Source organism: Melanotaenia boesemani, chromosome 17, assembly GCF_017639745.1.
Source record: "Melanotaenia boesemani isolate fMelBoe1 chromosome 17, fMelBoe1.pri, whole genome shotgun sequence".
NCBI lineage: Eukaryota > Metazoa > Chordata > Actinopteri > Atheriniformes > Melanotaeniidae > Melanotaenia > Melanotaenia boesemani.
Genome location: NC_055698.1, coordinates 20,175,599 through 20,202,608, shown reverse-complemented (window position 1 = coordinate 20,202,608; position 27,010 = coordinate 20,175,599). Strand labels below are relative to the sequence as shown.

General features: G+C 39.7%; 1 protein-coding gene and 1 long non-coding RNA gene across 4 annotated transcripts in view; one reads left to right on the top strand and one right to left on the bottom strand.

Moving 5' to 3' along the window:
- kmt2ba (lysine (K)-specific methyltransferase 2Ba) overlaps nucleotides 1–25,766 on the top strand; it is a 29,055-nt gene extending 3,289 nt beyond the window's left edge. Inside the window, exons 2-36 of one of the 3 annotated variants that reach the window (XM_042011504.1) lie at nucleotides 96–1,629; nucleotides 1,926–2,092; nucleotides 2,628–2,717; nucleotides 3,022–3,178; nucleotides 5,674–5,962; nucleotides 6,929–6,990; nucleotides 7,131–7,328; nucleotides 7,772–7,881; nucleotides 10,167–11,024; nucleotides 11,460–11,573; nucleotides 11,684–11,830; nucleotides 12,149–12,241; nucleotides 12,334–12,451; nucleotides 12,578–12,691; nucleotides 13,279–13,463; nucleotides 13,580–13,681; nucleotides 13,832–13,942; nucleotides 14,095–14,171; nucleotides 14,348–14,523; nucleotides 14,696–14,763; nucleotides 14,890–15,024; nucleotides 15,126–15,284; nucleotides 15,453–15,570; nucleotides 15,668–15,746; nucleotides 15,971–16,131; nucleotides 17,574–17,735; nucleotides 17,875–20,200; nucleotides 20,490–20,609; nucleotides 21,768–21,823; nucleotides 22,015–22,140; nucleotides 22,324–22,576; nucleotides 22,736–22,846; nucleotides 22,963–23,046; nucleotides 23,128–23,257; nucleotides 24,615–25,766. In XM_042011504.1, the coding sequence (XP_041867438.1) occupies nucleotides 96–1,629; nucleotides 1,926–2,092; nucleotides 2,628–2,717; nucleotides 3,022–3,178; nucleotides 5,674–5,962; nucleotides 6,929–6,990; nucleotides 7,131–7,328; nucleotides 7,772–7,881; nucleotides 10,167–11,024; nucleotides 11,460–11,573; nucleotides 11,684–11,830; nucleotides 12,149–12,241; nucleotides 12,334–12,451; nucleotides 12,578–12,691; nucleotides 13,279–13,463; nucleotides 13,580–13,681; nucleotides 13,832–13,942; nucleotides 14,095–14,171; nucleotides 14,348–14,523; nucleotides 14,696–14,763; nucleotides 14,890–15,024; nucleotides 15,126–15,284; nucleotides 15,453–15,570; nucleotides 15,668–15,746; nucleotides 15,971–16,131; nucleotides 17,574–17,735; nucleotides 17,875–20,200; nucleotides 20,490–20,609; nucleotides 21,768–21,823; nucleotides 22,015–22,140; nucleotides 22,324–22,576; nucleotides 22,736–22,846; nucleotides 22,963–23,046; nucleotides 23,128–23,257; nucleotides 24,615–24,887 (9,063 nt within the window). In that variant the 3' untranslated portion in view covers nucleotides 24,888–25,766. Of the gene's footprint in view, nucleotides 1–95; nucleotides 1,630–1,925; nucleotides 2,093–2,627; nucleotides 2,718–3,021; nucleotides 3,179–5,673; nucleotides 5,963–6,928; nucleotides 6,991–7,130; nucleotides 7,329–7,771; nucleotides 7,882–10,166; nucleotides 11,025–11,459; nucleotides 11,574–11,683; nucleotides 11,831–12,148; nucleotides 12,242–12,333; nucleotides 12,452–12,577; nucleotides 12,692–13,278; nucleotides 13,464–13,579; nucleotides 13,682–13,831; nucleotides 13,943–14,094; nucleotides 14,172–14,347; nucleotides 14,524–14,695; nucleotides 14,764–14,889; nucleotides 15,025–15,125; nucleotides 15,285–15,452; nucleotides 15,571–15,667; nucleotides 15,747–15,970; nucleotides 16,132–17,573; nucleotides 17,736–17,874; nucleotides 20,201–20,489; nucleotides 20,610–21,767; nucleotides 21,887–22,014; nucleotides 22,141–22,323; nucleotides 22,577–22,735; nucleotides 22,847–22,962; nucleotides 23,047–23,127; nucleotides 23,258–24,614 lie in introns of all 3 variants that reach the window. The other 2 variants (XM_042011502.1, XM_042011505.1) reach the window with 2 other exon arrangements.
- On the bottom strand, nucleotides 7,176–11,740 carry LOC121656484. The gene is made up of 3 exons (XR_006013403.1): nucleotides 11,664–11,740; nucleotides 7,364–7,399; nucleotides 7,176–7,244 (listed from the first exon to the last, which is right to left on the bottom strand). It is a non-coding gene; the product is annotated as an uncharacterized LOC121656484 (long non-coding RNA).
- Nucleotides 25,767–27,010: the final 1,244 nt, after the last annotated feature.

Here is a 27,010-nt window from a genome sequence, read left to right as displayed (position 1 = left end):
TATTGGTTGTTCTCTTAGTGTATCTTTCTGCATCTCTACTTATTAAAAAAACAGTTTTCATACTGACTTTAAGCTTGTACTTTGTTTTCCTCCAGGAGGAAGATTTCACTGGATTTGGGGGCACAAGAGTTCGTCAGAAAAATTCAGTTGCTGCCCTTGAGTTGTCCATCAGCCAAGCCAACTCTCCCCAAGCCACAGACCTGTTGTCAAAGGCAAAACCTGTGATCGGAAAAATCATTCCAAGGACCCCAAAGCCAGCTTTTGTTGGGAAAATTGTACCAAGGCTTCCTAAAGAAGAACAGGATGCTAAAGAGAGTCCAGTAAAAGACACAAAATCACCAAAGGTGGCAGTTAAAGTGAATGACACAGGGGTAGCTCTCCCTTTAAAAGCTAAACCTGCAGACAAGCAGTCTTTAGATACACACGGCAGTGCATCAGTTGACATTAGCAACGCAGGCAAAGCGGCATCTTCTGGAAGCACGCTAAACCAAATAGCCTCTACATCGGCTGGAGGCATCAAGCACCAAGAAAATGTGGAGAGTGCCCCAGCAGCAGTCAAAGGTGCAGCAAAAGTTAAAAGTTTGGTCAAAGTAGATGGCAAGGTGCCAGAGGAATCGGACAAAGATCAGTTTCAGACACAGAGTTCAGCCAATAGCGAAAGTGGTTTTCAAACTGGGCACTCCAGGCGCACATCTCGAGCAGTCGCTCTGTCGTTGAAATCCTTTCACAAACGTCAGAGGAAGAGAATAGCTAAAGGTATGGGTGCTTCTCCAGAGGCTGGAGCTGAGGCTGGTGCCCAGAGCGGAGAAGAGGCAGCAGTGCCACTTGAGTGTAAAGCCGCAGAGACCTCTGTTAAAAGAGTGCACAAAAAACATCGCAAATCTTACTTTGGGTACAAACGAAAGACATCTACAAGTGATTCAGTTATTAAGTGTCCTAAATTGGCCCGGGCTCGCACAAAGCGCGTTTTTTATGCCTATGTGCCAGAGCCCCTTTCCTGCACAGTAGCACAGGATGTGAAGGACCAGCAGATCCCAGGTCAGAGTACCACCTCATCAGAAGAAGAGCCCAGGTCAATTAAAGAGCAATTACACCAGAGGTCCAACAATTCCTCTGCAACTGTTACAAGTGGACGGTCTTCTCGCATTATTAAAGCTCCTAAAAGGTTCTTGGATGAGGAAATGATTCCCTTTCCAAAGGGCTGTCTTTCAGCATGGCTGAAAAGTCATCAAAAAGAGGACGGGAAACCAAGTGCAGCAATTCAAGAAGGTTATACTGGCAACTCGCAGCAGCCGTTAGATAGGGAGTCCTTATCTATGTTCGACAGCCAATCTGGGGTATCAAAAATCTCATCAGCACCTAGTACAGGAGAACCACATCTGGAGATCTACAAAAACCTCAAGAAACTGACCTTAAAACTGGCAGAAAAAAGGAAAGGCCAGTCCAGCATTGAGGACGATTATACACCACATGGCGACAATTTGACCTCTCATGTGAGGAAGAGACGAAGGCCCAAGCTCATGATGGAGGAACTGGACTCCCCTGGAGTTGTCCGAAAACTGGCTGTGGTGGTGAACACAGATGTAGGATCATCCTCTCAAACTCCACTAGAAGATGAAGGCAATAACAGTAAGGATTAGTTTGGTTTTTTTTTTTTTTGGTTTGTTCTTATTTCAATGAGGATATTGCTGCTTGTGCTGCAACTGTTGTATGGTTGCTGTATGTTGCCTGAAAGTTTAAAATGTTTTCAGTCTTAAATGGACTACAAACTATAGTTCAGTATAAGATGGTTTATTAGACAGATTTAATCAGAATACATCCTGAAAAGAAGATTTAATAAATAGCTGTAGTTTACTGATTGTTTGGTTTATTATTTTTCATCTGAAGTAGAGTTGCCTTTGAGTTGCTTTCGTGCTTTCACACAGATGAAGTTGCAAGCGTAAAAGGAGACAGCAGTGAGGCTTTGGAAGTCAGTGGGCCCAGCCATCGCATCGGTCTCAGTGGAGCTAACAAGAGGATGCTCCACCTGCTGAAGAAAGCCAAAGTTCAGCTCATCAAGATTGATCAGCAGAAGCAGCTCAAGTTGTCACAGGTAACCACATAGTACAGATATAAAGATAGATATTTTCAAAGGTGCTGTAGATTATTTATATTGTTGCTATCTAATTTCTGATATAACTGTGAACTGAAAATCTCTTGTTTTGGAGTGTTAGACAAAACAAGAGTTGCAGGATGTCATGTTGTGGCATGCACCTTTGACACAGTCAGTAAATTATTCTCAAATGTTTTGCTGAAGTTATACTTAAAACCAGCTCCAGTATTTTTATATATTTGCTCAAATGAAACTGTTCTTGCAAGATATTCTCTATGTTGATGATGAGTTTAATAACCAATATCAGTGAACCAGTAACATGCTGGTAATGACTGTTGACCACTGATATGTAACATCTGCCAAAATCCCTGCAGTGAAGGAAGATTTGTATTTGCACCATTCGTTTAGCCATCTCTTAGCATGAGTCTATTAGTCAAATGACTCTTATCTTGATAATCTAATTAGAAAGTATAGTTATAAAATTATTTTATTTTTCATATATAAGCTTGTTGTCTCTTCTTGTCTGGACCAATAGTTGGGCTGTAGAGAAACACATGTGCCAGTGAGTGGAAGGAGGAGGAGAAGGAGGAGAGTTGGTCTGTCCCCCAAAGATTTTCCACCACAGGTAAAAGTTTAAGATGTTAAAAAAGAAAAAAAAAATATATATATATATTTATGACATCTCATGGAGGACCTTTTAAAATAAGTAAATTACGCAACCTGTCAATAAAGGCAGATGGAGAGTAACGGCATCATATTGATTTTTCTTCTTGTCGTTAAAGGATTTGCACTTTTAAAACCTTAATGCCAGCAGTATATCACTGAGATCGCAGTAGACTGGATCCATGTTGGAACATCAAGTATTTATCAATAGTTTTTATGATTTGTTATTATCCTATCCAGTTTTTAATATCTGTGTATGTGTGCAGGAGCAGCCGCTGGGGGGTCCGCGGATCAAACATGTGTGTCGGGCAGCAGCAGTGGCTTTGGGGCAGCCTCGTGCCATGGTGCCGGATGATATTCCTAGACTCAGCGCTCTGCCGCTTCACGAGAGGGAGGGCATCACCTTCTCCTCCACAGCAGAAGGTACAGTCTGTTTCCATGTGCATTTTTTTTATTAAACATTAGTAAAACATTCCTCATTTATTGATGTTTGCACAGAGATTTTTGACAAGCAAGGATCTGACACTTAAAAAAAAATTTGTAAGTTAAGTCAGAATTGAAATGTTAAAAGCATGAAATCAGTATAGTTTACTCAACGGGTAAATTTGATTTATGTCCCTTGCAATGAACTAAATGCATTATAATTTATTTTCAATGGTAAAGCTTATGTAAAATACATGATTGTGGAAGTTAAAATGTGCATGCCTTTTTCTTTGCAGAGTGTAGCCAGAAATACAAAAAGGAAGACAGCATTTGAAGTTATTGTTAAAGCTTCTAATGTGCTTGTTCAGTATTTAGCTTATCCTTTCTGCTTTCTGTCTGCTTGATATTTCCAATATCTGACAGGAAACAGCATAAAGGAGACATCTCAAATAAATGGAGTCATTTTACATCAGTGGCATCCGAATTTCTCAAAATGATCTTAGAAAGTGTAATAGCTAACGTTTAAAAAATATTGTCTGCTTAAAGCAGTAATGTTTTTATTTCATGTCTTTTTTTTATCTGATTGTGGGATTCTGTTTAATTGTTTTAATTTAAACAAAATGCTCCAGCAGGTCTCTGGCCGATTATGTTGCTGCTACTGGCTTTAGGTTTTTAAGAAAGAGGAAAACACTTGCAGAGATTAATTGTATTTCAGTGGCTACACATTCAGTTTCTTACACTTAACCAGCTCAGTTTGCATTATTTTGATTGATAGTGTCATAAAGGTTATTAACTGCTGGGAAATAATGAAAAATATTACTTAACTACGGTGCTCAAGCATTAAATCAGCCATACAAATCAGGTCTGTTTAGATTCTTTAGTATCCGCTTACTTATCATTTTGATGAATAACAAGAAGAGAATGTAGGTAAATACTATTCTACCTATATATCAACCATATTTATTGTATATAGAAAGAAACTGTAGCGGTATTAATATTCTTTAATTAATATTAAATAAAACTAAATTTTCTATTTTTTAACTACTGCCCCTCTCTTTCAAGATTAGATTTCTTTAAGAAGGTGTACTTGAATGCACCGGGAAGTCTCACAGGCTTTCACTTAAGAAAAGAATGTCAGATCTTATACGTAGACATACATTTTTAAAGCTGCAACAAAAAGTTTTCAGTTTTCACAAGGCGTTAGCTAAACTGTGCCATGTTACTGACATGCAGGGTAAGTCGGTAAAGAGCTTAGAGGTGAGTGCCACCAGCACTTGCAAACACATATGTAAATGTGTGTGAAGGGTGTGTTGTGGTTGTTTTCAGTAAATTTTATGATGGAAGTGCTGTAATGATGCAAAACCACATTTTTTTTACAACTGTTTTGGTTTTAACCTGGACAAAACCTTGAGGCTAAACCAAAGAGCGTGACTTGTAAAAGAATCAGTCAAGAATGCTTCCACTTAGAGCCTCAGACGAGTAGCGTATATGTAACTAAAGGATCATGGTGCACAACCACACCTTCAGTCTGTGTCTATAGTATCTTTTCATCATGAATAAATTAGACTCAAACAACTAAATTTTGTATTATTTTCAATAATTTCCCCGATTTGTAGAAAAACTTAATTAAACAATTAATGAAACAGTTAAGTTTCTGTTATTTTCTCTGTTAGGCAAAGCCCCCCATGAGTGTGTCTATAAAAGAACACACTTTTAAACGTGCAACTGAACTTCAGGAAGAAAATGTGTAAAACAGCTCAGTTTTGTCAGATTTTGGCCACCTTACCACGCTGCGCAAAAAAAAAAAGTGCTTTTTTTTCTAGCTCAATGTAACTAAAATATTTGCCAGCAAAAATATCTTTTGTCACACACAGATTAGCCACCGCTGTTGGAAAGCTTTACCCAACACTGGTCAAGTGAGCATCACTCAGTATGAGGTGAGGAAGTGCTGTTTGACAAAAAGACTCACTCAACACATCCAGAGCAAAAAAAAAACAAAAAAAAAATTTAGCAAAAAGTGATCCTTGCCCGAGGTTATTTCAAATCCATTATTTATTTAAAATTATAATTCGAGTAATTTCTCTTGTGAAATAGCTTTATATCAGTCTACTTTGGAACACAACCACAGGGAGACTGAAGAGGATGTCATCAAGTTTCAGAAATATTAACTAAGAGTTTCCACCATTAATGGATTTTGTGGGAGACTCTGGTTTTCATCCAGTCACTTAATTTTATCAGATTATTTCTTCAGGCGGCCAGTAGTAAAGCAGCTGCAGGACCTAAGCTTACTTACTGGGGGAAAAAAAAATCCCAGTAAGTCCATATAACTGATCTCCAGTCACAGCACTTAGACCTGTAATGTCTCCAGCTATGTTAAGTACTGGCCTCCAAACCCCCACCTCCACCACCCCACCCCCCCACATCACAAATATATATAATGGTGATTCAGGCAGGTACTGGCTCCTTTACCCATCCTCTCTGTGTCTCGCCTGCAGATGTGGCAGATGATGATGATGATGATGATGACGATGATGACATCTCTGATCAGGGCAGAGCCCAGTGGGTTGTCTCTCAGGAAAGCATCCAGCGCAGGAGGCGAGGGAGGGGGAGGGGCCACAGGTTCAGAAGCAGGAGGATACTGAGCCAATATGTACCAGGGGGAGTCCGTTCCCGACGTTGTGGGAGCTGCAAAGGCTGCATGGTCGAAGAAGACTGCGCAAATTGTGTCAACTGCCTGGATAAACCTAAGTTCGGGGGGCCCAACACCAAAAGGCAGTGCTGCATGTAAGTGAACAGTTTAGTGTGCAGAATTTCTCTGTTGCTTGGACGCTTTTTCAGTCACAGATGACGAGGGTTTTGTAAATGAAAGTCATTTATGTTTGTAAGCCCTCACAGAGGAGAAGTTGGCTGAATCAATCCAATTTTAAATATTTGGAAGATTTAATTTTATTACTAATTTAATAAAACTCTGAACTGTGTTAAATTATCACTGATGTCCATCAAGGTGGGGGTTCTGCTTTAGAGCAAGTTCAACAGAGCCAGTATGAGCTGGCTCAACAAAGTCTGAAACTTGAATGTGAGATAGCAGATACTGCAAAAAAAAGTTCTTATCTTTCTTTATTAATGAGGATTATTGGGACAGGTTGATTTTTATGTATAATATTGTTGACCTCTTTGTTTTTACTGGCAATGGTGGGAGTCAATCACACAACTTAATGTAGCTTAACTTGGCATAAAGCCTGAAGGAAGATGGATACTACACGCCTGGCTTTGTCCAAAAAAGACAAATCTAGCCAATAACATCTCTATATCTCATACAGCACAGGAAGAGGAGTTTAAGACAACTTTTACCCTACTTCTTCCACTTTTATTAGGTCGGCTAGCCTGATTTTAGGTGTTATAAGAACTTTACAGAGCAAGACGGTACATGACCATAAATTTTAGCCTTTGCTTTGTGGACAGGCCATTCATTTAATTCAGTCAGTGTGTTTTGAGGGAATAATTTTTAGATAAAGGTGAGTTCTGCACTGGTAAATTGAGCTCTAATAGTTAATTTGTACCCAAAATACTGTATAGAATTTTCTGTACATGAAACATGAAAATACTTTTTATTTCTTTCCAGTAACACATATTAAACAATCCTGTTAATGAAGGCAAGTTGACTCTTACAGTTCAACACATTTGTAGATGGCTACACTGGAATGTTACCTTTGACATATAATTACATTTTCCAATGTCTTCTTTCCCCAGATACAGGAAGTGTGACCGGATTGAGCAAGCAAAGCTTAATCGCTCTTTAAAACACTCGAAAGGTATGTGTCTCATAAGGTGGCAGACCACCTCACTTTATCTGTGGATAAATATTTCTAGTTTTGTTTGCCATAATAATTTAAGTCATCCACTGAATGTAAAGTTCTACATTGCAGTTAATGATGGTGCTTCTTGTTCTCAGGCTCAACATTGAGCTCTGATGCAAAGTTGAGCTTTGGAGATGTGTCAGGAATCAAGAAGCATTCTCTGCGTAACATCAAGCCGCGCTCCTACAGCAGCCTGCTTAAATCTGAATCTGAAGACGAGAAAGAAGCAACAAAGGAGGATAAATCAGATAAATCAGCAGTCAAGTCAAATGTAGCTGCTGCTTCCAACCAAGGTAACAAATTCACTCAATGCATCTTTATTTCTCACCGCGGCCTTCTATATGAGCTGCTTGGTAATATAAACCTGTAATAAAACAGAGTGGATGTAAAATTACTTACTCATGATCCGATATAAGCTTTCTAGGTGTGTATGTTTATGTAGCAATAGTTTTAGAGACATTTCCTTCTCTTTAGATTTGGTTTCAGCCTGTTTTCCATGTATGCACATCAATTCAATAAGGATTATAATGACAGATGTTGGGGAAATAGTTGGTTTTTTTTTTTGTATTTTGATGTAATGCTACAACACTTAAACCACTGATCGACAACTTAAATTTCCTTAATAATTACAGTGTTTTGTAAGGAAAGTCTTTGATGCACCCAGTAAAATGTTTGCTTCAGGACACTCAGTGGAAGCTGGATTTCTTAGATATGTTTTTGCTTCTGTACTTTGGAGATATGGCTCCGCAAGATGGCATTTCACTACCAGATGACCCCCCGTTTGAAGCGGTAAAGTATCGCCGGCCATTCTCCAAAAGTGCTGCCAGCAGACTAAGAGCTCACAAGGTAAAAACATTGAGCAGGTTTTTCTCCTCTCTTCTAATGTACCACATATCAAACTTGGGCCACATGGTATTTTTGGAAAATTTATATTTGCTTATTTTGGCCAACTAAATTCCTAAATAGCTGGTGTTTATTTGTTTATTTTTTTTAAATGAAATATGGCAGAACATTTATAACTTTTAAAACATTTATTGTTTAACTAAGAAATTTGCAATGTGAGGATTAACAGAACAACTATATATTTTTTCCAAATAATACCCTGCCCAGTACTACGTCTGTCTCACAGTTTTCACTCTTTTTAATAAAAATGTTTTTGTTTTTGTTATTAACTATTATAATATCCTGTACTTCAGTATTTTTCCTGACTTGAAAGTTTCATATGAAGCACCTTGCATGCACCCGTATCTCTGTTTTGATAGATGAGCTTTGTATGTCGTAGTTTTTAGCAGCACCAGCACGGTGGCATGATTTTTGTTTGAGGTACTTTATCATTATGGCCTGTTGTGCCCTTGGTAAACTTGTTTTGTACATATAAAACTCCTAGTTCTGGTTTTGAGATCAGTAAAAAGTCATCCTATTATATTCTGTTTGCTTCCTGAAGACTCCACAGGTTGCATTGCAACTTCATGGTGACTACATTCACACTGCAGGTCTTAATGCTCAAGACTGTTTTTTTTTTTTTTTTTTTTGGTTTGTTTGTTTGTCTTTTTTTGCATGGTCGTTCACATTATCAGTTCAATGCGACCTCCATCACACTTAAGTGTGAAAGCCTGGAGTTATTATCAGCTTATCATGTACACATAAATACACTAAACAGGCCTGTAAACTGGCAGCAGTTGTGTGGACCAAAGTAGGAGCGTGTGACACAGCTAACCTACAAAATGATGGTACTGTGATCATTTTAATGCACTCTTCTTTGTGTTTTCTACAAGGAGCTCTGGTGCGCTGTTGAAGAGCACTTTTTATATCACCTTTTAACAAGATGTCTTCATAATAAATCATTTTTGGTTTACATGAAAGAAATATTCTGTGATAGTTTCCTTTAATTTCAAGATAAAACTGCAGTTAGCCATTTATGTCACACATTTATGGCCATTTTGTAAGTTGAAAGAAATATTGTTTGACCTAAATGCTGAATTAGCAAAAAAACAAAAAACAACTGAACACATACATTGTAAGCTTACGTGAGTATCACTGACAATAAACTGCATACATTGCAACATTTCTTAATACCGACTCAGAATACAAACCACATTTTTTTTTGTATAAAATAAAGTAATTCTTCAAAGGTGTTTTTTTGTGCTGCATCTCTGCCTGATAACCTGAATGAGAGTTTCATGTCTGAAGGCAGCATATGGCTTTGGCTCCTTCAACGTTTTTTTTTTTGTTTTGTTTTTTTTGGTCTAATTCTCTTTAGACATTTGAGGCCACATTGTCAATGAGAGTGGTTTTCTTTCATTTAAAAAAAACTGAACCTAGCACCACCATGCACTGCTTCGACTGTATTCTCAGACACATGCACTATGCATGAGTGCATCCGCTGCTTCATCCTGTCCTGGTGTTTCTGTGGATGTTTGCAAAAGGTTAAAAAAAAAGAAATAGAACAAAGAAGGCTTTTGCCAAATGACAGATTGGTCACACTGATTCAAAAGTGGTCACATCTGGTTACAGTTTGGAGCCCTAATATTAAGCAGGTGAGCCTTACTATAAATGCTTTCCACGGTGTGAACATGCTGTTGTTTTTTTAAGACAAGGGGGGCTTCCTCCCACCGTCCAAAGGCATGCATGTTAGGTTAATTGGTGACTAAATTCTCTCTAGAAGTGAGTGTGAGCGCGAGTGGTTGTTTGTCTCTCTGTGTTGGCTCTGCGGTTGACTGGTGACCTGTCCAGGGTGCACTCTGCCTCTCACCTGTTAATTTCTGGGTTAGGCTCCAGCTTTCCCGTGACCCTTAATGGACGAAGCTGTACAGATAATGATTAAATGAATGTTGTTTGTTTAATCTGTTGAGCTGTTTTTCTATTTGGATGAACAGCCTACATCTATTTCATTGGTCAAGAGTGTTTGCTTGCACGATTGTTACTGCAAAATGCATTTGCTTAAATCTGCTTTACCTTTTCATTTTAATTCCTTGCTAACTTATTCTAACTTATTATGCTCTTAGTTTTACTACTCCTCTCTTTCTCTATCCCTTTGGCTGCTGCCGGTCGTCACCTCTGCATGTCTCTAGTTTTAGTATAACTTTGAAACCCGTCTTGCTGGTTGGCTTAGGCAGTGCCTTCCTCCACAGGCACAGGAGAACATGGAGAAGATGGAACCCAGTGAAACTTTCCCTGAATCTGGAACATCCGGAAGCCCAATGCCGAAGCTGCAGCAGCAGCTACAAATACACTTATACCGTCTGCCTGACTCTATCCTGCAGTCTGCCACTCTGTCTTTGCCGCGGCAGTTGCCCCAGTGTGTGGATCAGTTTATTGCGCAGTCCAATCCACCATTGTCCCAGCCTTTAACACAGCCTGCTATTTCACAGTCATCATGTCCCATAACAAATTCTCCTCCAGAATTGTCCCAGCCTGAAATGCATCCAGCTTCTCTGCTTTCACCTCATCACATTACAGACTTTCCACAGAAATCGCTGGTGTTGTGTTTGCACCGTTTGGCCCATCCTGTGGTGCAGTCAGCCTTGTATTTGCACAAATCTATACCATCATCATCAGCTCAACATCCACAATCCAAACTGCAGCCACCTGTGGCAGAGGTGTCATCACAGGTGTGTTCTCAGAGATTCAAAGAGTCTGATGTGATGCATTCAGACGTTCTGATGGAGACTTGCAAAGCTAAGACAGATAAAAGTGTGTGCAAAGCTGTGCCAGGGCCTCCACAGACTGTCAGTCCATGCGCAGAGTTACAGGATGGCATTCAAGAGGAGCAGGAGGACACTGGAGAAGAGCAGCCTGAAGATGATGAGGAGGACTCTTCTGTGAAAGAGGCAGTGCTGCAAAGCTGTCCAACAACTGACCCACACTATCTCCTTCATTCCCAGAGTCCTGCAGAGTGTGCATCAGTGAACACCCTGACGGGGTTAACTAACGGATTTCCCCAAAAGGGCCTGTTGCAGAAAATGCACAAGATCCGTGTAGACTTCAAGGTGAGTCTCTATAATAACTGTTTTTTATAAGCAATTTTTGCATGTTGGTTTTTCAGAATCACTCATAATTTCTAGTCTGGGATTAATAAAGTATCAGATTTTTTTAGCACTAGTATTTTGTTTGATGTTAAATGGTCTTTCTATCAGCCATGCCTGGCTCAGTGGGTAGAATAGTCATCTTGTAGCCTGAGGGTTGCAGATTCGATCCTCAGCCTGTCGAGCTCATGTCGAGGTGTCTCTGAGCAAGACACCGAACCCCTACTTGCTCCTGATGGTTCATGGTTGAGCACCTTGCATGGCAGCTTCCGCCATCAGTGTGTGAATGTGTGTGTGAATGTGATGTATGATGTAAAGCGCTTCGGGTATCATTCCAGGTACAGTAAAGCGCTGTATAAATTCAGACCATTTACCATTTGTTTGTCTTGTGTCTACCAGGAGGACTGTGCTGTCAAGAATGTATGGCTTATGGGTGGCCTCAGTATTCTCACTTCAGTCCCAACCACTCCACAGCCAGTCTGTCTGCTTTGTGCCACTAAAGGAATACACGAGGTATTTAGGACTTTAACAAAAGTTGAAGTGGAAGTGTTTGTTTATTTTTTTCCTCTTCCTCTCTAAAAATACAAACAACTGAAAACAAACCTTGTCTCCTGTTCCATCAGATGATTTTCTGCCAGATCTGCTGTGAGCCTTTTCACAGTTTCTGTCTCACACCTGAGGAGTGCCCCCCACAAGAGTCCAAGGAAAACTGGTGTTGCCGGCGCTGCAAATTCTGTCACGTGTGTGGCCGCAGAAGCAAAAGCACAAAGGTGAGTCAAGAAATTTTACATAAATGTTTCCAATTCATTGTTTTTCAATGATTTTAATTTTTACAATATTATTTAAACTAGTAGTCAGAGGAACACATACTTTTTGGGGGGTTTTCAACCTATGTATGTATTTGTAATTCTTAATATTACTTAGAAATATACTTATTTCCCTGTGTTTTCTATCTTAAGACAGTTTAAGTGGATTCTTTTGAATTTGAGATTGGGATGACAAAGGACAGAGTGAAGCTATTCAGTTAACTGATAAACCTCTAATTCATTCCTTGTTCTGTTTATTTTTGTCTGTTTTTTCCTCTGTAGCCTGTGTTGCAGTGCAGGAGATGTCAGACCAGCTACCACCCTTCCTGCTTGGGACCAACATACCCAAAGCCTATGAACTGCAGCATGCCCTGGGTAACTGCTCTAACGGTCTAAAATAATACATCTCTTGTGAAAATATGCAATTCACATTACACATCACTGATGTTGTGTCATTGTTTGTTTAGGTGTGCATGACATGTATTCGTTGTAAGAGCTGTGGCGTGACGCCTGGAAAGACCTGGGACTTGGCGTGGAACCACGAGCAGGACCTCTGTCCTGAGTGTACCTCTCTCCACAAAAAAGGTAACAGCTCTTCAACACCAACATTTTCTACATCATTAGTTACAAGTTGTCTGAATTGGTCATACATGTGTCTAGTTTGAATGTGGTACTGGTGTGTGTGACTGAGTTGTGTTTACTTCACATCAGGCAATTTCTGCACCGTCTGCCACAAATGCTATGAAGATGGTAGCAAATCCTCACAGATGATTCATTGTTCAGAGTGCAGCCACTGGATTCATTACAGATGTGAAGGACTTTCAGGTGAGCAACACTCATTACTTAGATTTTCAAAACTAACCAATGAATTCTATAAAAAAAAGCACTCAGTTGAACTTGAAGTTCTTTACTTATTTATGAAAAACATGTCTAATATATTATACACCATGTGTGGATGACATACATTTGTCAGCTGCTCTTTAAATGCTTAATGTTTTATGCAATTACTCCTGAATAATTAATAATTTGAATAAATAATACATTTTACCATACTTTTTTTTTTTTTTAAACTTGTCTTCGCTTTCAAGTAAATGACAGTAATGACATTCATAACATCTGAGACATCTTACTATGACTTTATGGTTTAAGGCAGGGGTGCCCAAGTTCGGTCCTCGAGATCTACCATCCTGCAACTTTTAGATGCAACCCTTCTCCAACACGCTTGAATCAGAGGTCATCTGCATGTCATTCAGCTCTGCAGAGGCCTGGTAACGAGCCAGTCATTTGATTCAGGTGTGTTGGAGAAGGGTTGCATCTAAAAGTTGCAGGATGGTAGATCTCGAGGACTGGATTTGGGCACCCCTGGTTTAAGGTTTATGCCAAACCCATGCTGACTGCCTTTGTGTTTGCAGAGGAGCTTTTTGGACTGTTCTCAAATCAGCCAAACAAACTGGATTTCACCTGTTCACCCTGCAAAGGGAGCCAAACTCAAAGTAGCAGTCTTAGGGAGGAATTGCAGAGTGAGCTGATGGCCGGACTGGGGGAGGTGCTCAACGACCTGCTCTCCTCCAGCCAGCACCTTCTTGTCTGTAAAGTGGTAAGCGCTACCATAATACCATAAGCGCTAGATAATGTACGGAAAACAACATCTCTAACTTTTCTAATGTTATGGCTCAGTATGTTGAACTAGGGATGGTTTTCATTGTCTTTCAGTGTCAGGAAACAAACATTACACTAATTTTAAAGGAACACCAGCCTGTCTGCGATCTACAAGCTTTAGAGAAAAAGTTTCGAGCGGGCGGCCATACCTCAATAGTAAGTATATTTTAGTTTTTCTTCTAAATAATGAGAATGGAAGAGACATCACCTTTGTCTACATGTTCGCTGCTGTTGTTGTGAAACCTAATCCTGTGAGTTGATACTGACTGAAATCCTGACCCTTTGTCTTTGTTTTTGTGTACTCAGAAAGCTTTCCATGCAGATGTTGCTGCTGTGATGAAGAAATGGTTGAAGGAAGAGGAACATCTCCTTGAAGATCAGAGACCGACCATTCAGTCCAAAGCTCGTTACGTCCAAGTGAGACACAGTTTTGTTGATTTCTATTAAAAATCTACCTTTTTACTTGACTGTTTTAGGCTCAGAATATCTGGTTTGACAGTACTAAGGTGTGGAACTTGGTATCAGAATAGCCTGTATGCAATCTTACTTAAATTTTGCATTTCTGACAGGCAGTGAAGCGGGTGTTCAGTTGGTTTCCTTCATGTCATCTTAAAAAGTGGAGCTCGTTCTCAGAAGAATTCCCATGGTGAGTAAAGTTTACCCAATATAATCCATTTAACAGGTTACTCATTCTTTCAACTAGATGGGTGGATGGGTGCTTTGTTGATCCCATGTTCAAAAGGCTCTTATTACAACAGTTTACAGTGTAGATGTAGCTTAAGGTGAGTGTTCAGTCAAATGTCTGTGTCTGTAACTCTTTAGTGGTATGCTCCCTGAGGCGGTCCTCCCACCCTCTAAGGAACACAGTTATGCACAGTGGCTGGAGAGGCCATACCAAGCCAAAGAGTCCAAGGGCCCACAGAAGACTGATGATATGCTGTCTTCCATCACCACACAACAGTTTGGTGCACCACAGGCTCACCCTCTGTATTCACAAGGTACGGAATATTATATTCTCTTCAATGTCACATGAGCTAAAAGCATGGAATGCAATGAAAATAAAACTCTGGGAAAAAATACCTTCAGATAGATTCTTGTATTTTTTACAGAAGATGCTGTTTTGTCATTTACAATGTAAAGTTCAGTAAATATGTGGATTTGCCTCCACAGAGTCCACCAAGACTGAAGATATGAGGCAGTGTGCACTGTGCCAACAACACGGAGATGCAGCTCCCAGTGTGAGTTTATACAAACATCGTCTTTGTCATGAATTCAGAAAAGGTTTCTGCTTTCATTGATTGTTGTTATTAAAAGATCCTGTAGTGATATCACTGTATTGCTTTTTTTATTTCTTCATCTGATAGGAGGCAGGACGGCTGTTGTACTTGGGGCAGAACGAATGGGCCCATGTTAACTGCTGCCTGTGGTCTGCAGAGGTCTATGAGCAGGATAGCGCTCTGCTACAAGTGCACAGTGCTGTCTCAAGAGGGCGCCACTTGGTAAATGAGGATCATAGAATAAATAAAATTATTTGTAGTCTAAACTCATCACATTTTCTTAAAAATATTTCCATGCACTTCTGCCTCCTTTCCATCTCCAGCGCTGTGATCATTGCGGGCAGTCAGGTGCCACAGTGGGCTGCTGTCTTGCCACATGCCAGAGTAATTTCCACTTCATGTGTGCTCGTGCCGACAAGTGTGTGTTCCAGCAGGACAGGAAGGTGTACTGCCATGAGCACAGGGATCTTGTCAGTGCAAAGGTATGGAGACAAGCCTTCTGAGTTGTTTTTTTATTTTTTTATTTAGTACTCTTATAGCTATTATATCTTATAGCTTATATATTGTAAAAGAAAAGCAATACCCCCAGTTTTACTTCTGTATGCTCCCACTTATGTTTTTGTATATTTTATTGATTGTATTGCTTCCAGATGGTGTCTGGGAAAGGATTTGAAGTCCCTCGGCGAGTGTATGTGGATTTTGAGGGGATTAATCTTAGAAGAAAGTTTCTCACAGGCCTTGAGCCAGAATCTATCACCATGACGATAGGTAAGAACTTGTAAGGTGGGAATTTGTCATCTGAAAAGATGCTGTTATGCTGCTGTAGATCACCTGCTGAACTTTTTTTGTGTGAAAAATGTTTCAGGTTCTCTTCAGATCCAAAAACTTGGTGTCTTGTCTGAGCTGTCATCAAATGGAAGAATGCTGTATCCTGTTGGTTATCAGTAAGTGTACATTGACATTACGTAGTCAGACTTTGGTATTTCAAGTCATGTTTAACACACAATTTAAGTTTAGTTGCTTTAGTGGGTTGTTGTGTCACAAATTGTCATAATATTTTTATTTAACACATATCAACACAGTTTTATGTTTTTTAATTGCACTATAAGATGGTGTGTTTTATGTCAGCACTTTCTTCCTCTTTTAATTCTTCCTCTCTTTACTCTAGATGTACCCGGTTGTACTGGAGCACTGTGGACCCCAGAAAACGCTGCAGGTACACCTGTAAGGTAACAGAAGTGAGCACGCCTCTCCCTGGGGAGGAACAAGAGCTGAAGTGGGACAAAGAAGAGAATCACACCATAGTTCACAGCCCCAACCGCAACAGAGGTGAGCATGAGCACAGTCTTAAAGGTTCATCTTGATTAAAAAAACAAGTCTAATTAATTACAGGCTTTGTAATTAGTTAACCGCATAACAATATTTGCCCCAAAAAGCCCTTTTTCATTAAAATGTATTTTTGTGGACATTAATATTTTAACCCTAAGCTCTAGTAATGTCTGGAAAAAAATCAAAACAGTAGAAAAAGGAAAAAAAAAATATCCCTGCCCAAAATAAACAGGCTGTGAATGTTGGAGGGAGGAACGGATGTGTGGTGCACGCAGTGGCGTGTGGGAAGAGAGAAAGAGGAAAAAAAACAGTGAAAACTGTTAGCAGCGTGAGTTGTGGCAGAGACAGCTCTGTTGTCTTCTAATAAATACCTGAGTTAGGTTGTCTCTGTAAGTCATCCCTGTGGCAGCAGGCCATTATACTGCTTAAGATAGCAGCTTCAGCTCTACTTTAATTTAGGGTCTACAACATGTTACAATACTTTTATCTTTTAAAATGTTTTCATGCATACTCTTTATTAATATCTGAAGGTAAGCCAGGGTGGGATCAGCTGGTGTCAGCTTCATGCGTTTCATTTTCACTCCGGTCATGGAGCAGAGGTGAACTTCTGCTCTAAAGGCAGCTGTGAGCATAAATGGACAGGGGAGGGGCAAAAGCGCTGCTCATTGAGAAGAGTAAACATACTTTCACATCACTTTCCAAAACGCTCCAATAACACCAGAAAGAATTGCTAGATTTGTCACTTGTCGCTTCTTTGAAAAAGAGTCACTAGATGGAGCCGAAAACTCACTAAATATACCACCAAAGTAGTTCAAATGGCAGCACTGATATAGTTGAGTGTGACATATGTTTCAATTTAATTTAATCTGTGTACCGGAAGTGGTGCACAGACAACTGTTCCGCGTTGTTTGGAAAGTGCGATTAAATGCGTTAATTTTTTAGATTAATTTTTTTATATTCATCTTTATCTTCATCTTTAGTGTTGGACAAATGCAGCTAATGAGAATATTTACCATGCAGAGATCTGGCTGTAAAGTGCTGCATCCAGTTATAGTTACAGTTCTGGATTTGAGGTGATATCCTACAAGAAAACATAACGTGTGTTAGTCTTTCCTTATTTAACAATTGCAGTAGCTTCCCAACTGGTGCGACTGGAGTAGCACAGATTCACAAACCTCTAGGAAATCAACCAATCCGAAGGCAAATCCTCTTTTTTTCCTACAGAAAGTCTTTTTTTATACTGAAATAATTACAAACTGTTTGGAGTTATAATGGGTGCAACATTAATTTAAAAGTACTCAAGATTAAGAATTTAATAACTGGAATTAATCATGCCAAGTGTACTTTAAACACATTAAAATAATCTGTTTTAGTGGTTGTTTCCTCTTCCTTGGGATACCTTGACGATTTCCACTTCTATTACAAATATATTTTTTATGCAGATATGGAGTCCCCAGAACGTTTAAGCTCCTCATCCAGTCCAGTGAAGTCCACAACCCCATCACCCAACTCAAAAACACACAACACACCTAGATCTAGAAGTCCTGGTTACACACAGACCAGGAAACCTGCTGGAGGATCATCTCGTCCACTTCCTTCACCGGGTAAGTGCAGTAACTGTCTTGGTTATTTTTTAAGTTATTTTTTATGTCTGTGTATAAACAATTTTACTGTATTTTAAGTGTTAGTCCAGATCTTCATATTCTTTTATTTGATTAACACTTTTTTTTTTAATGCTATCAGGATCTGCTCCTTACAAATCCCATCACATCCTGACGCTGAGAGACCTTGAGGACACCCGTCGGCCTCGCAGGCTCTCATCAAGAAGTCGCTGCAGTTCCTCACCAACTGAAAGCGACCCATCTGTACCAATAACCCTCCGCTCTGGTGGACCCGTCCACTCCAGATCTGCCCTGTTCAGCTCCCCTCCAAGACCATCAAACTTCGGATCAGCTTCTCCTCCTTTATCACTACAAAACTCAACATCCCCAGTATGGAACTCTCCTCCTAGATCCAGCTCTAGCATCTCTGCAGAGCATTCGCCTCAACAGCAAGCAATTACTCACTCCCCCAGGGGGCGGCAGAACTTCAGAATCACAACTCCAGTGTCTGCAGAGGTTCCTCAAGATTTCTTGGCGTCATCTGAGGCAGAAGATGCAGCTGTGGCCACAACGAATGGGATCTCACTTGCTCCTGATAACCTGGAGGAGGAAGTATCCCACCTAATGTCTCAGGAGCTGCCGTACACTGTGTTTGACACTGATACAGAAGTAGCTGTGGCCTCCATGCTGAACGCCAAGCTAGAGTTTGATGAAGCTCTGCTCTCTGAGAATGTTGCACTTCACTGTGGATCACAAGGAGGTCGAGGGGAAGTGGAGAACGTGGTGCAGGATGTACAGATCCGGGAAGACAATCAAGAGGATGGCTTTGAAGATGAAGGCTCCAGCCATTACTTAAAATTTTCACGTACAGTGGTGTGTGATACAGCAGGTGGCTCAGACACCTCCAGCCAGCTCCCTTCAGCACAATCAATCTCTCAGTTGGATGGGGCAGACGGAGGGTCAGAGAGTGATGAAAGTGAGGATGTTGATGAAGAAACTAAACTTCACACATATAATACACCTACAAAACAGTTAACAGTCGCTTTAAAGAGACTGGAGTCAATCTACACTGAGTCAAAGTCCAGCACTGAGGAACAAACAACTGAACCAGAGTTTCAGGAAATTTTCCCACCTCCTGATATTATGGATTCAGGTTACATCAACAATGAGCTGTCGTTACAGGAGGAGGAGGTGGTGGTGACATCACCCCTGCAAACATCTCAAAATGAAGTATTTTTGGACACAGTTACGGGTCAGTTTGTTTCTGCTGAAGATGGCTCTGTTGTACACTCGAACCAGACTGAGGTTGATGACAACGATGACAGTAGCTCATCAGCTGACTCAGTCGAAGAATTTCAGGACGATTTAAATGATCCTGATTATGATCCTAATCACTCTCCAGAGTCCAAAACCAAAAAATCTACCATATCACAAATTAAAACTGTAATAGTGAAGTCAAAACAAACTACATCAAACCCCAGGCAGCTGTTTCCAAAACCTCAGTACCAGCCAAAAATCAATGTGCCCTTGCCTCTACGACCCAGTCTGCTTGTAGATAACATTTCTGTTTCCGCTGCTCCTGCAACTATCTGTACAGTCCCACGCCCAGTCACCTCCCCTATAATAATCAATGGCCTAAACGCTTTACCCATTCAGCCAGGGGCTACACGAGGCAGAGCTATTGCAATCCGCTTAGACAGCTCCAAGCCAGAGGGTCAGCAGCAGCAGAAAGTGGTGATTCAGAGTCCGGCTGAGGCAGCAAGCTCACCCACACCACAGACTCCTGCCCGTCAGGTCTTGCTCGTCAACCGACAGGGGCAGATTCTCATCAAAGACCCCAGAACAAATACTTTTCAGACACTAGCTTCAAACTCACCTGCATATAATAAAATTAGCCAGGTTGCTAAGATTCTCCACAGTGGCTCCACTTTGCATCACTCTGTTCCGACACCTCGTGTCATAATAAAACCTCAGGCCAGTCCTCCGGTCCAAAACGTCGCTTCTGCCAGTAACCACACAACCTCACAAAGAAAATTCATTTTCAGAGTGATACCTCTGAAAAACAACGCTAATCCAGCTGCTTCAGTTCCTATCAGCATACAGACTGCTCCGCCAGCTAATTTTCCGAACATTGAAGAAAACACTGCCCAGGCTATCATTGACAGAGCGATGGCTACTCACCGGGACGCACTGAGGCCAAAACCCATCATTCTCACCAACACTCGGGTGCCAAAAGCCACGCATCCAAATCCTTCCAAGGTTCCAGATGCAGAAGACTCGGATCGATCATCATGCAGTCGGTCAGACTCCCCCAGTGTGTTTCCTAAAGAGCAAACATCAGTTTTATCACGTAATCAAGTGAGAGTCAAAAGAGTGTCCTCGGTGTCTGAAAGGCCCTCCAGGAAGAAGTCTAAGATAGACTTCTTGAAGGATCCATCAACTGAGCTGGAGGATGTTCAGGAAGCAAGGTATTAAAATGATAATGTCTTTATTACCCCACTACACATCCAGACTATATTTTCAAATATCAATATTTTCAAATGCGATTCCTCTTTCATTCTGTGTTGCAGAATAACAACCTTTCAGAAAAAATAACCTACAGTACTTTATTTCCGATTGAGTTGACTAAGTTGTCTCTCATAATAATCATTGCATTAATCCAACCACTTTCAGCACCTCAGATAGCTGAAAAAGATAAAATCATTTCAAGTGGAGCATCTTTGTTTTTTGTTTGTTTGTGTGTGTGTTTACCCACAGGATGAGTGGTGTTAGAATGAAGGCTCCAACAACAAAAGATGTTCTCGATCTGGACCGGGAGAGCAAGACTAAGGTGGAACCGTTGAAAATCATTGCTCCACCACTTCCTACACCTTGCAGGTTTGTTTGTTTTTAAGATCATTACAGTCACTTGTCATCCTGCAGAAATAAGCAATAAAACACACAGATCCATTTTGTATACAGTCAAAACTACTGAAATTCACTTATATATCTTACCAGACAGCAATCATGTATATAAAAAAAACATGCTCTTTAGAGGCAATGATCATTAATGATTTTTGGTAATTTTGTATTAATTTTTTTTTCATTACCCAATTGACACGAGGAGAAGTCTATGTACTGTTTATATGTACATATAATACATACATGTATAAATGTTACTTTTAAGTTTTACAAAGGGGTGGGAGCCAACAAGCCATGCTTCTTCTCACTTCTTTTAGAATATGTTAACCATTTTCTTTTTTTTTTATTTTACTTCCATAAATTCATTCTATATTATCTTGTGCAAAGAACTTCTTCAATAGTAATAGGGAAGCCTAGTACTATGCACATAGAACATGAGCATGATCTCAGATCGGACCCCAAACAGCCTGAGTCTGCCTAAGAAATGTGGCCTTCAAACCAGTCTGCAGCACAGATAAGAACATGGGCTTTCCAGCACAGGGTATGGTAGCATTTTCACTTTGTCAGTGACAACATGGGAAACTTTACTTTTGGGTAAGCATTACATGTGTGAGGACCATATTGTGGTCACATGGAGTATCACTATTACCATCTTTTTTTTATATATATATATATATATTGCTGTACCATAACCACAGACCTGGCTCTGCCAAAGCACAGGTCAGTGGTTAAAATAACAATCTTTAAAATAATCTCTTTCACGAAAAGTGTGTAAATTTTGCTTTTAAACAATTTAGAATTAAATGCTTTTAATATAGAAATAGTTGTAGATTCAACAGGAAGTGTAATATGATTGATAATATTGATAATATTGTGCTGAAATTTACGATCAATTATAGCAGTGTCAATGAGGAACACCTTAAAAATTTTCAAGCCCAAGACTTTTATTTATTTATTTTTTTGCTATCACCTGTGGGTGGGATTAATTGCACCTACATTTGCTACTAAAAGTGAGCATGCTAGGTAATTACTTATAGTTTTTTTTTATTTGTTTGTTTTTTGGGGGGTTTTTTCTTCAAAGACATACTATCCAATTTTATACTCTGCTCACTTAATTTTCTTTTCCCTGCTCAGGCGTCCTCAGGCTGAGAGTCCATCTACTTTCCCACAAACCAACAGTTGGCCTGAAGGTAAAACGCATACGTGGGTCAGTGCTCGCCACGGAGACCTCTCTGAATGGGGCCCGTATACAGGTTTGAGGCTGAACATCTCATGTTTGTGTTTGGGTCTCATATTGTTGCTTTTTTTTTATGCATTCATTATCCAGTGTCCTTTTCAAAAAAGGTGAAATTTGAATTTATTATGACTTTTATTTCTGCAGGTTTTAGCTCAGAAGAAGATGCGCCTGCACTTAGACACAGGAAGAAGACGTACATGAATCAGCCCCACCTGCGCTTTGAAATCACCAGTGATGACGGCTTCAGTGTTAAAGCGAACAGCATAGAAGGTAAGAGCTGTTTTGTTTCTTTGATTCATTTGTCAGAAATAAACCAGTGTATTTATATACTGCTATGCACCTGAATGCATTTTAAGAAAAAACAAAAAAGTCTTCCTCTGGCTTGTTCTCTGAACACATGAAAGGAAAACAGCCTGCGTTGCGTGTGAATCCTTTACTTCTGTCCTCATTCAGTTGCCTGGCGTGCTGTGATTGACGGCGTCCTTGAAGCTCGAGCAGGCTTTCACCTGAAGCAGCTTCCTCTGGGTGTGATGAGTGGCCCGCGGGTGCTTGGCGTTGTCCATGACGCTGTCATCTTCCTGCTGGAGCAGCTGCAGGGCGCCGCCAACTGCAAACGCCACCGCTTCCGTTTCCACTGCTGTGATGACATTGAGGAAGAGCTTCCCCTCAATCCAAGTGGCTGCGCACGAGCTGAAGTCTACACACGGTGCAGTTACTCTACATCACAATTTTTATTTTTTTTTTTATTTTGAGAACTTGTATGTGTCAGTAAAGGGTGCTTTCATTAATCTTTTCTGTATTTTCTATTAAAGTGCACAGCAAATTTATTATTTTTTTTCTTTTTCCTTCCTGTTTCTGTAACTAGGAAGGCAACATTTGACATGTTCAACTTCCTGGCATCACAGCACAGAGCACTCCCTGACCTTGCAGGCCCGTTTGATGAAGATGAGGATGAATTCCCACTGAAAGCCTCTAGGTTAGTCCGTTAAATCAGTGCCACTATTGTTGACTGAGTGTGAGAATTTTCTCAAGGGAAGTTAAGAGGCACAGACGTTCACGCTAACATTTCTTGGTCTGTGTTTCATTCATCAGGAGAGCCACGAACAGTGAGCTTCCCATGGCAATGAGGTTCAGACACTTGGAAAAAACCTCTAAAGAAGCAGTAGGAGTTTACAGGTAACAACAACAAAAACCCTGAGAATCTCATTTTATTCATGCTCATGATAACTCATAAGTTTCTCAACTTTTCTTTTGAAGGTCTTTAATTCACGGTCGTGGGCTTTTCTGCAAGCGGAACATTGAGGCTGGAGAGATGGTGATCGAGTATGCTGGCACGGTCATTCGCTCTGTCCTGACTGATAAGCGGGAGAAATATTATGACGGCAAGGTTAGTAAGAAATTTCATGATAATTTTTGGGTAAGTGGGACACAATAAAACACAAAACAACATAGGACACATAAATACAAATAAAACGAAGCAAAAGCAAGTTGAAAAGCTACTTCTTAGCTGCTTTAAAAAGAGAAAGAGAGAGAAAGGGAGTTTCAGAGGGAGGAAGCCATTGCTGCAAAGGCTCTGTCACCTTTGATTTTCAGCCATGTTTGCTTCACAGCCAGCGGTCCCTGATCATGTGATCTCAGGGACCAGCTGGGAATGTCAGGCTGCAAAAGGTCACTGATATAAACTGGTGTTTGATCATTTAAAGCTATATATGCTAAAACCTGGATTTTAAAACACACTGTAATGAATAGGGTGCCAGTGCAGCTTTTTCCAAAGTCAAATGATGATCCACCCCTGAGTAGACCTGCTGCAGCTGTTCTCTAGCTCCAAAAAGAATAGTCTGCATATTTAAAGTAGAAAAATTTAATGCCAGTTCTTGTAGCAACCTTAAACTTTTGACTACAGGTACAAACACTTTAACTTTGCATTTGGGTATTGTCCTGTATTGTTGCACCACTGCAAGTTACTTGGCATTTTCTCTTTATATGAACCTTATCTACCTATTAATGTTTCATACCATACACACCCATACACAGGAGAAAATCAGGTTAAAATTGTAAAAAAATCATGCAGCTTTACTTTAATGTGAAGCAGAAGGAAGCAGGAGGGGGTTTGACATGTAAAGAAAACTGACATTTTGTCCATTGAGTAAAAGTACTTTCTATGTAGACGTGTCCTTCTACACTGAGCCATGCGGAGATAACAGCATGTAAACTTGACAAACTGAGTTGCATCTTAAATATGTTTCCTTACATGCTGTGATGCAAATAGAAAGAGGTAATGGACACTCGGCTCCCTGAGGAATGCAGAGTGAAGGCCGCTAATCTACTCCTGCACCAGAGGCTAATACAACCTTCTATTACACAATCTGTGAGTGACAGATCAATCAGCAGCCTGAGAGGAATGATACTACATAAGACAGCAGGATTGCTACTGAGCTGTAATCAAGATGCACTTTTTTTTTTCTTCTGCTAGGTTTATTTTTAATGTTTGGTGATCAAATGCATTCACATGCTAGTTAGCAGGTAAAACATGAGTGTGTGGGGTCGTTCTCTGTAAGTAAGCTGAACTGATGTGAAAGTAGAAGGAGCAAATACATAATACAGCTATTGCTTAAAGAGATGCCTACCTTTAATGGATATTAAAGGTTAACTGATGAAAAATTCTTGGAGGAAATGTTGCATTTTTATGCTACTGAATGCATGAGACATCTGTAAATAATGACTGTTTTGTCGTTTTACATCAGGGCATCGGCTGCTACATGTTCCGCATTGATGACTTTGACGTGGTGGATGCGACGATGCAAGGCAACGCAGCCCGTTTCATCAATCACTCCTGTGAGCCGAACTGCTACTCTCGCGTCATCAATGTGGACGGCCGCAAGCACATAGTCATCTTTGCCCTGAGGAAGATATACCGTGGAGAAGAGCTCACCTACGACTACAAGTTTCCCATTGAGGACGACAACAAGCTGCACTGCAACTGCGGAGCGAGACGATGCCGTCGCTTCTTAAATTAAAACATAACGCAAACAAGTATTCCATAACAAAAAAAGCCATCTTATTTATTGAAATTCTGACAGTAGCTGTGGTGGCAAAGCCGTAAGGTGGAGGTCATTTGATCCACAAAACCTTCATTTGACAAGCACGTTTGTCCATGTCTGTCCTCGGAGCGGCTCTTAGCAGTCATACGAATGAAATCGGAGCCATATGTCAAAGCTTGTTGGTTTTTTTTTTGTTTGTTTTTTTTTGGAGTCGTCTACTGTCTAGCCATCACAGATTTAATTTTCTATAATCTGTCATCAGTGGCTTTGCTGGAACTGGGTCTTGCAGTGATTACCACTTACAAGCGGCGCACACAAGTATAACCTGAATGCAGTACTGCGTAAAGAGGGATCCACTCCTGTGCTGGTGACAGTGTCTCTGTAAATACATGATCAAAGAGGAGGATGAGGAGAATTTATTCAGCACCTTACTTTGATGCAACCTTCAGGCAGGCAGGCAGGCAGGGCATGTTTTTATTTCCACAGTAAACACATAAGACTCAAAGCACCTTGTGTACATTGTAGAGCAGCTACGTTTTATCTCCACTCTGGTGTGCAGGGACTTCAGTATATTCGGTGCTGGTGACATTTATCCAAAAAGGTAGTTTTAATAGTCACCCAAACTGTTTTCCTTCTTCAGTCAGTTGATACTTTCTCTTTTTATTTGTAATAGCAGAAATGCTGTGATCTGAATGCTTTACCCCACTATTAGTCTGTTCTTTATCTGCTTATTTGTGTATTTCAAGGCTCATGAGGGAATGTTTTCACCGCAGGGTTCAACACAAATATGGTGATCTTACTCTGCACAATCCCTTCTATTTTGTATATTTGAACAATAAATGGATATTCAACAAACTGATTTGATATAGATGTGTTTTAGCTTTTAAACTTATCTGTAAATGAAGGCTGACTTACAGGAATGAAGTTTCTGCTGAGTAAAGATTTTTTTTTTTTTTTTACTTTCCTGTTCATGACTGTGAAGGTGTACTACCTCAAAGGTGTTAAGCAAGAGTTTAGTTACACATTTAAGTAAAACTGTTTTCTTTTTTTGACCTTTTAAATCATTACATTTTGATAGTATAACAAGGATTGTCAGTACTATTAATCACTGATTGTCATGAACAGAAGTCAACCATACCTTGTGCTGTTGCTTTGACTAGGCAGCCACATTAAGCTACTGATTGTATATAGTTTTTTTTTCCTTTTAGAAATATTGTCACAAATCCTTCCTACTATACTGGCTCAGAATGGATCCTTATCTGTAAATAGTTGTATAAAAAATTCTAAACCTGTTAAATATTTTTTTACCTTCACTTTTTTTTTTTGAATTTGTTAAATATTAATTTGTTCAGTTTGCTTCCTCTTGTTAATGTTTTTACCATTCAGAATTTATCAAATAAAATTAAAAGTGAACTTCTGATTAAATGTGCCCACATCATTGATAATGTGTGTGAGAAGCACCTTTTCTTCGAAAGGGTCTAAACAATCCTGCAATTATCTAACATAATGTAATTTATCAATCATTTATCATGATTGAATAAATAAAATAAAATAAGAAAATTTAAAAAGCAACGTATACATGGATGCTATAGAGCTGCTAGAACTCTGAAAACTTAAATTCTGTAAGTAAAGATGCATATGCTGCCATTCAGATTATGTTGTATTCATGGGAAACTTAGTTTTTTTAATTAACAAGCAGCATTCTGCACATATTACAACAGAAGCTGAAATTCTACATGATGCATCAGAGGAAAAATGTCACTTTGGAAACGATGATTACTGGGAATACATGGAAACAAAAATCTCTGGTTTTAGTTCTAAAAAGGTCTTTTTAATATTCCCAACAGAACATGGGATATAAAAGAGCTGCAAATTACTGCTTCTGTTTTTACTCATAGTTTAATAAATCACTCAACCTTTTTTTTTTAAAAAAAAAGAGCACTGTTAATATTTTGGTCTATAAACGCATAAGAAATAGTGGAAAATACAAGAAATATAGATATCACAGATTATGTTTGAATGCTGTTGATATAAATAAAAAATATGACAAAAATCATGGAACAGAGTAAAAACAAGAATAGCAACTAATTAAAAATAAA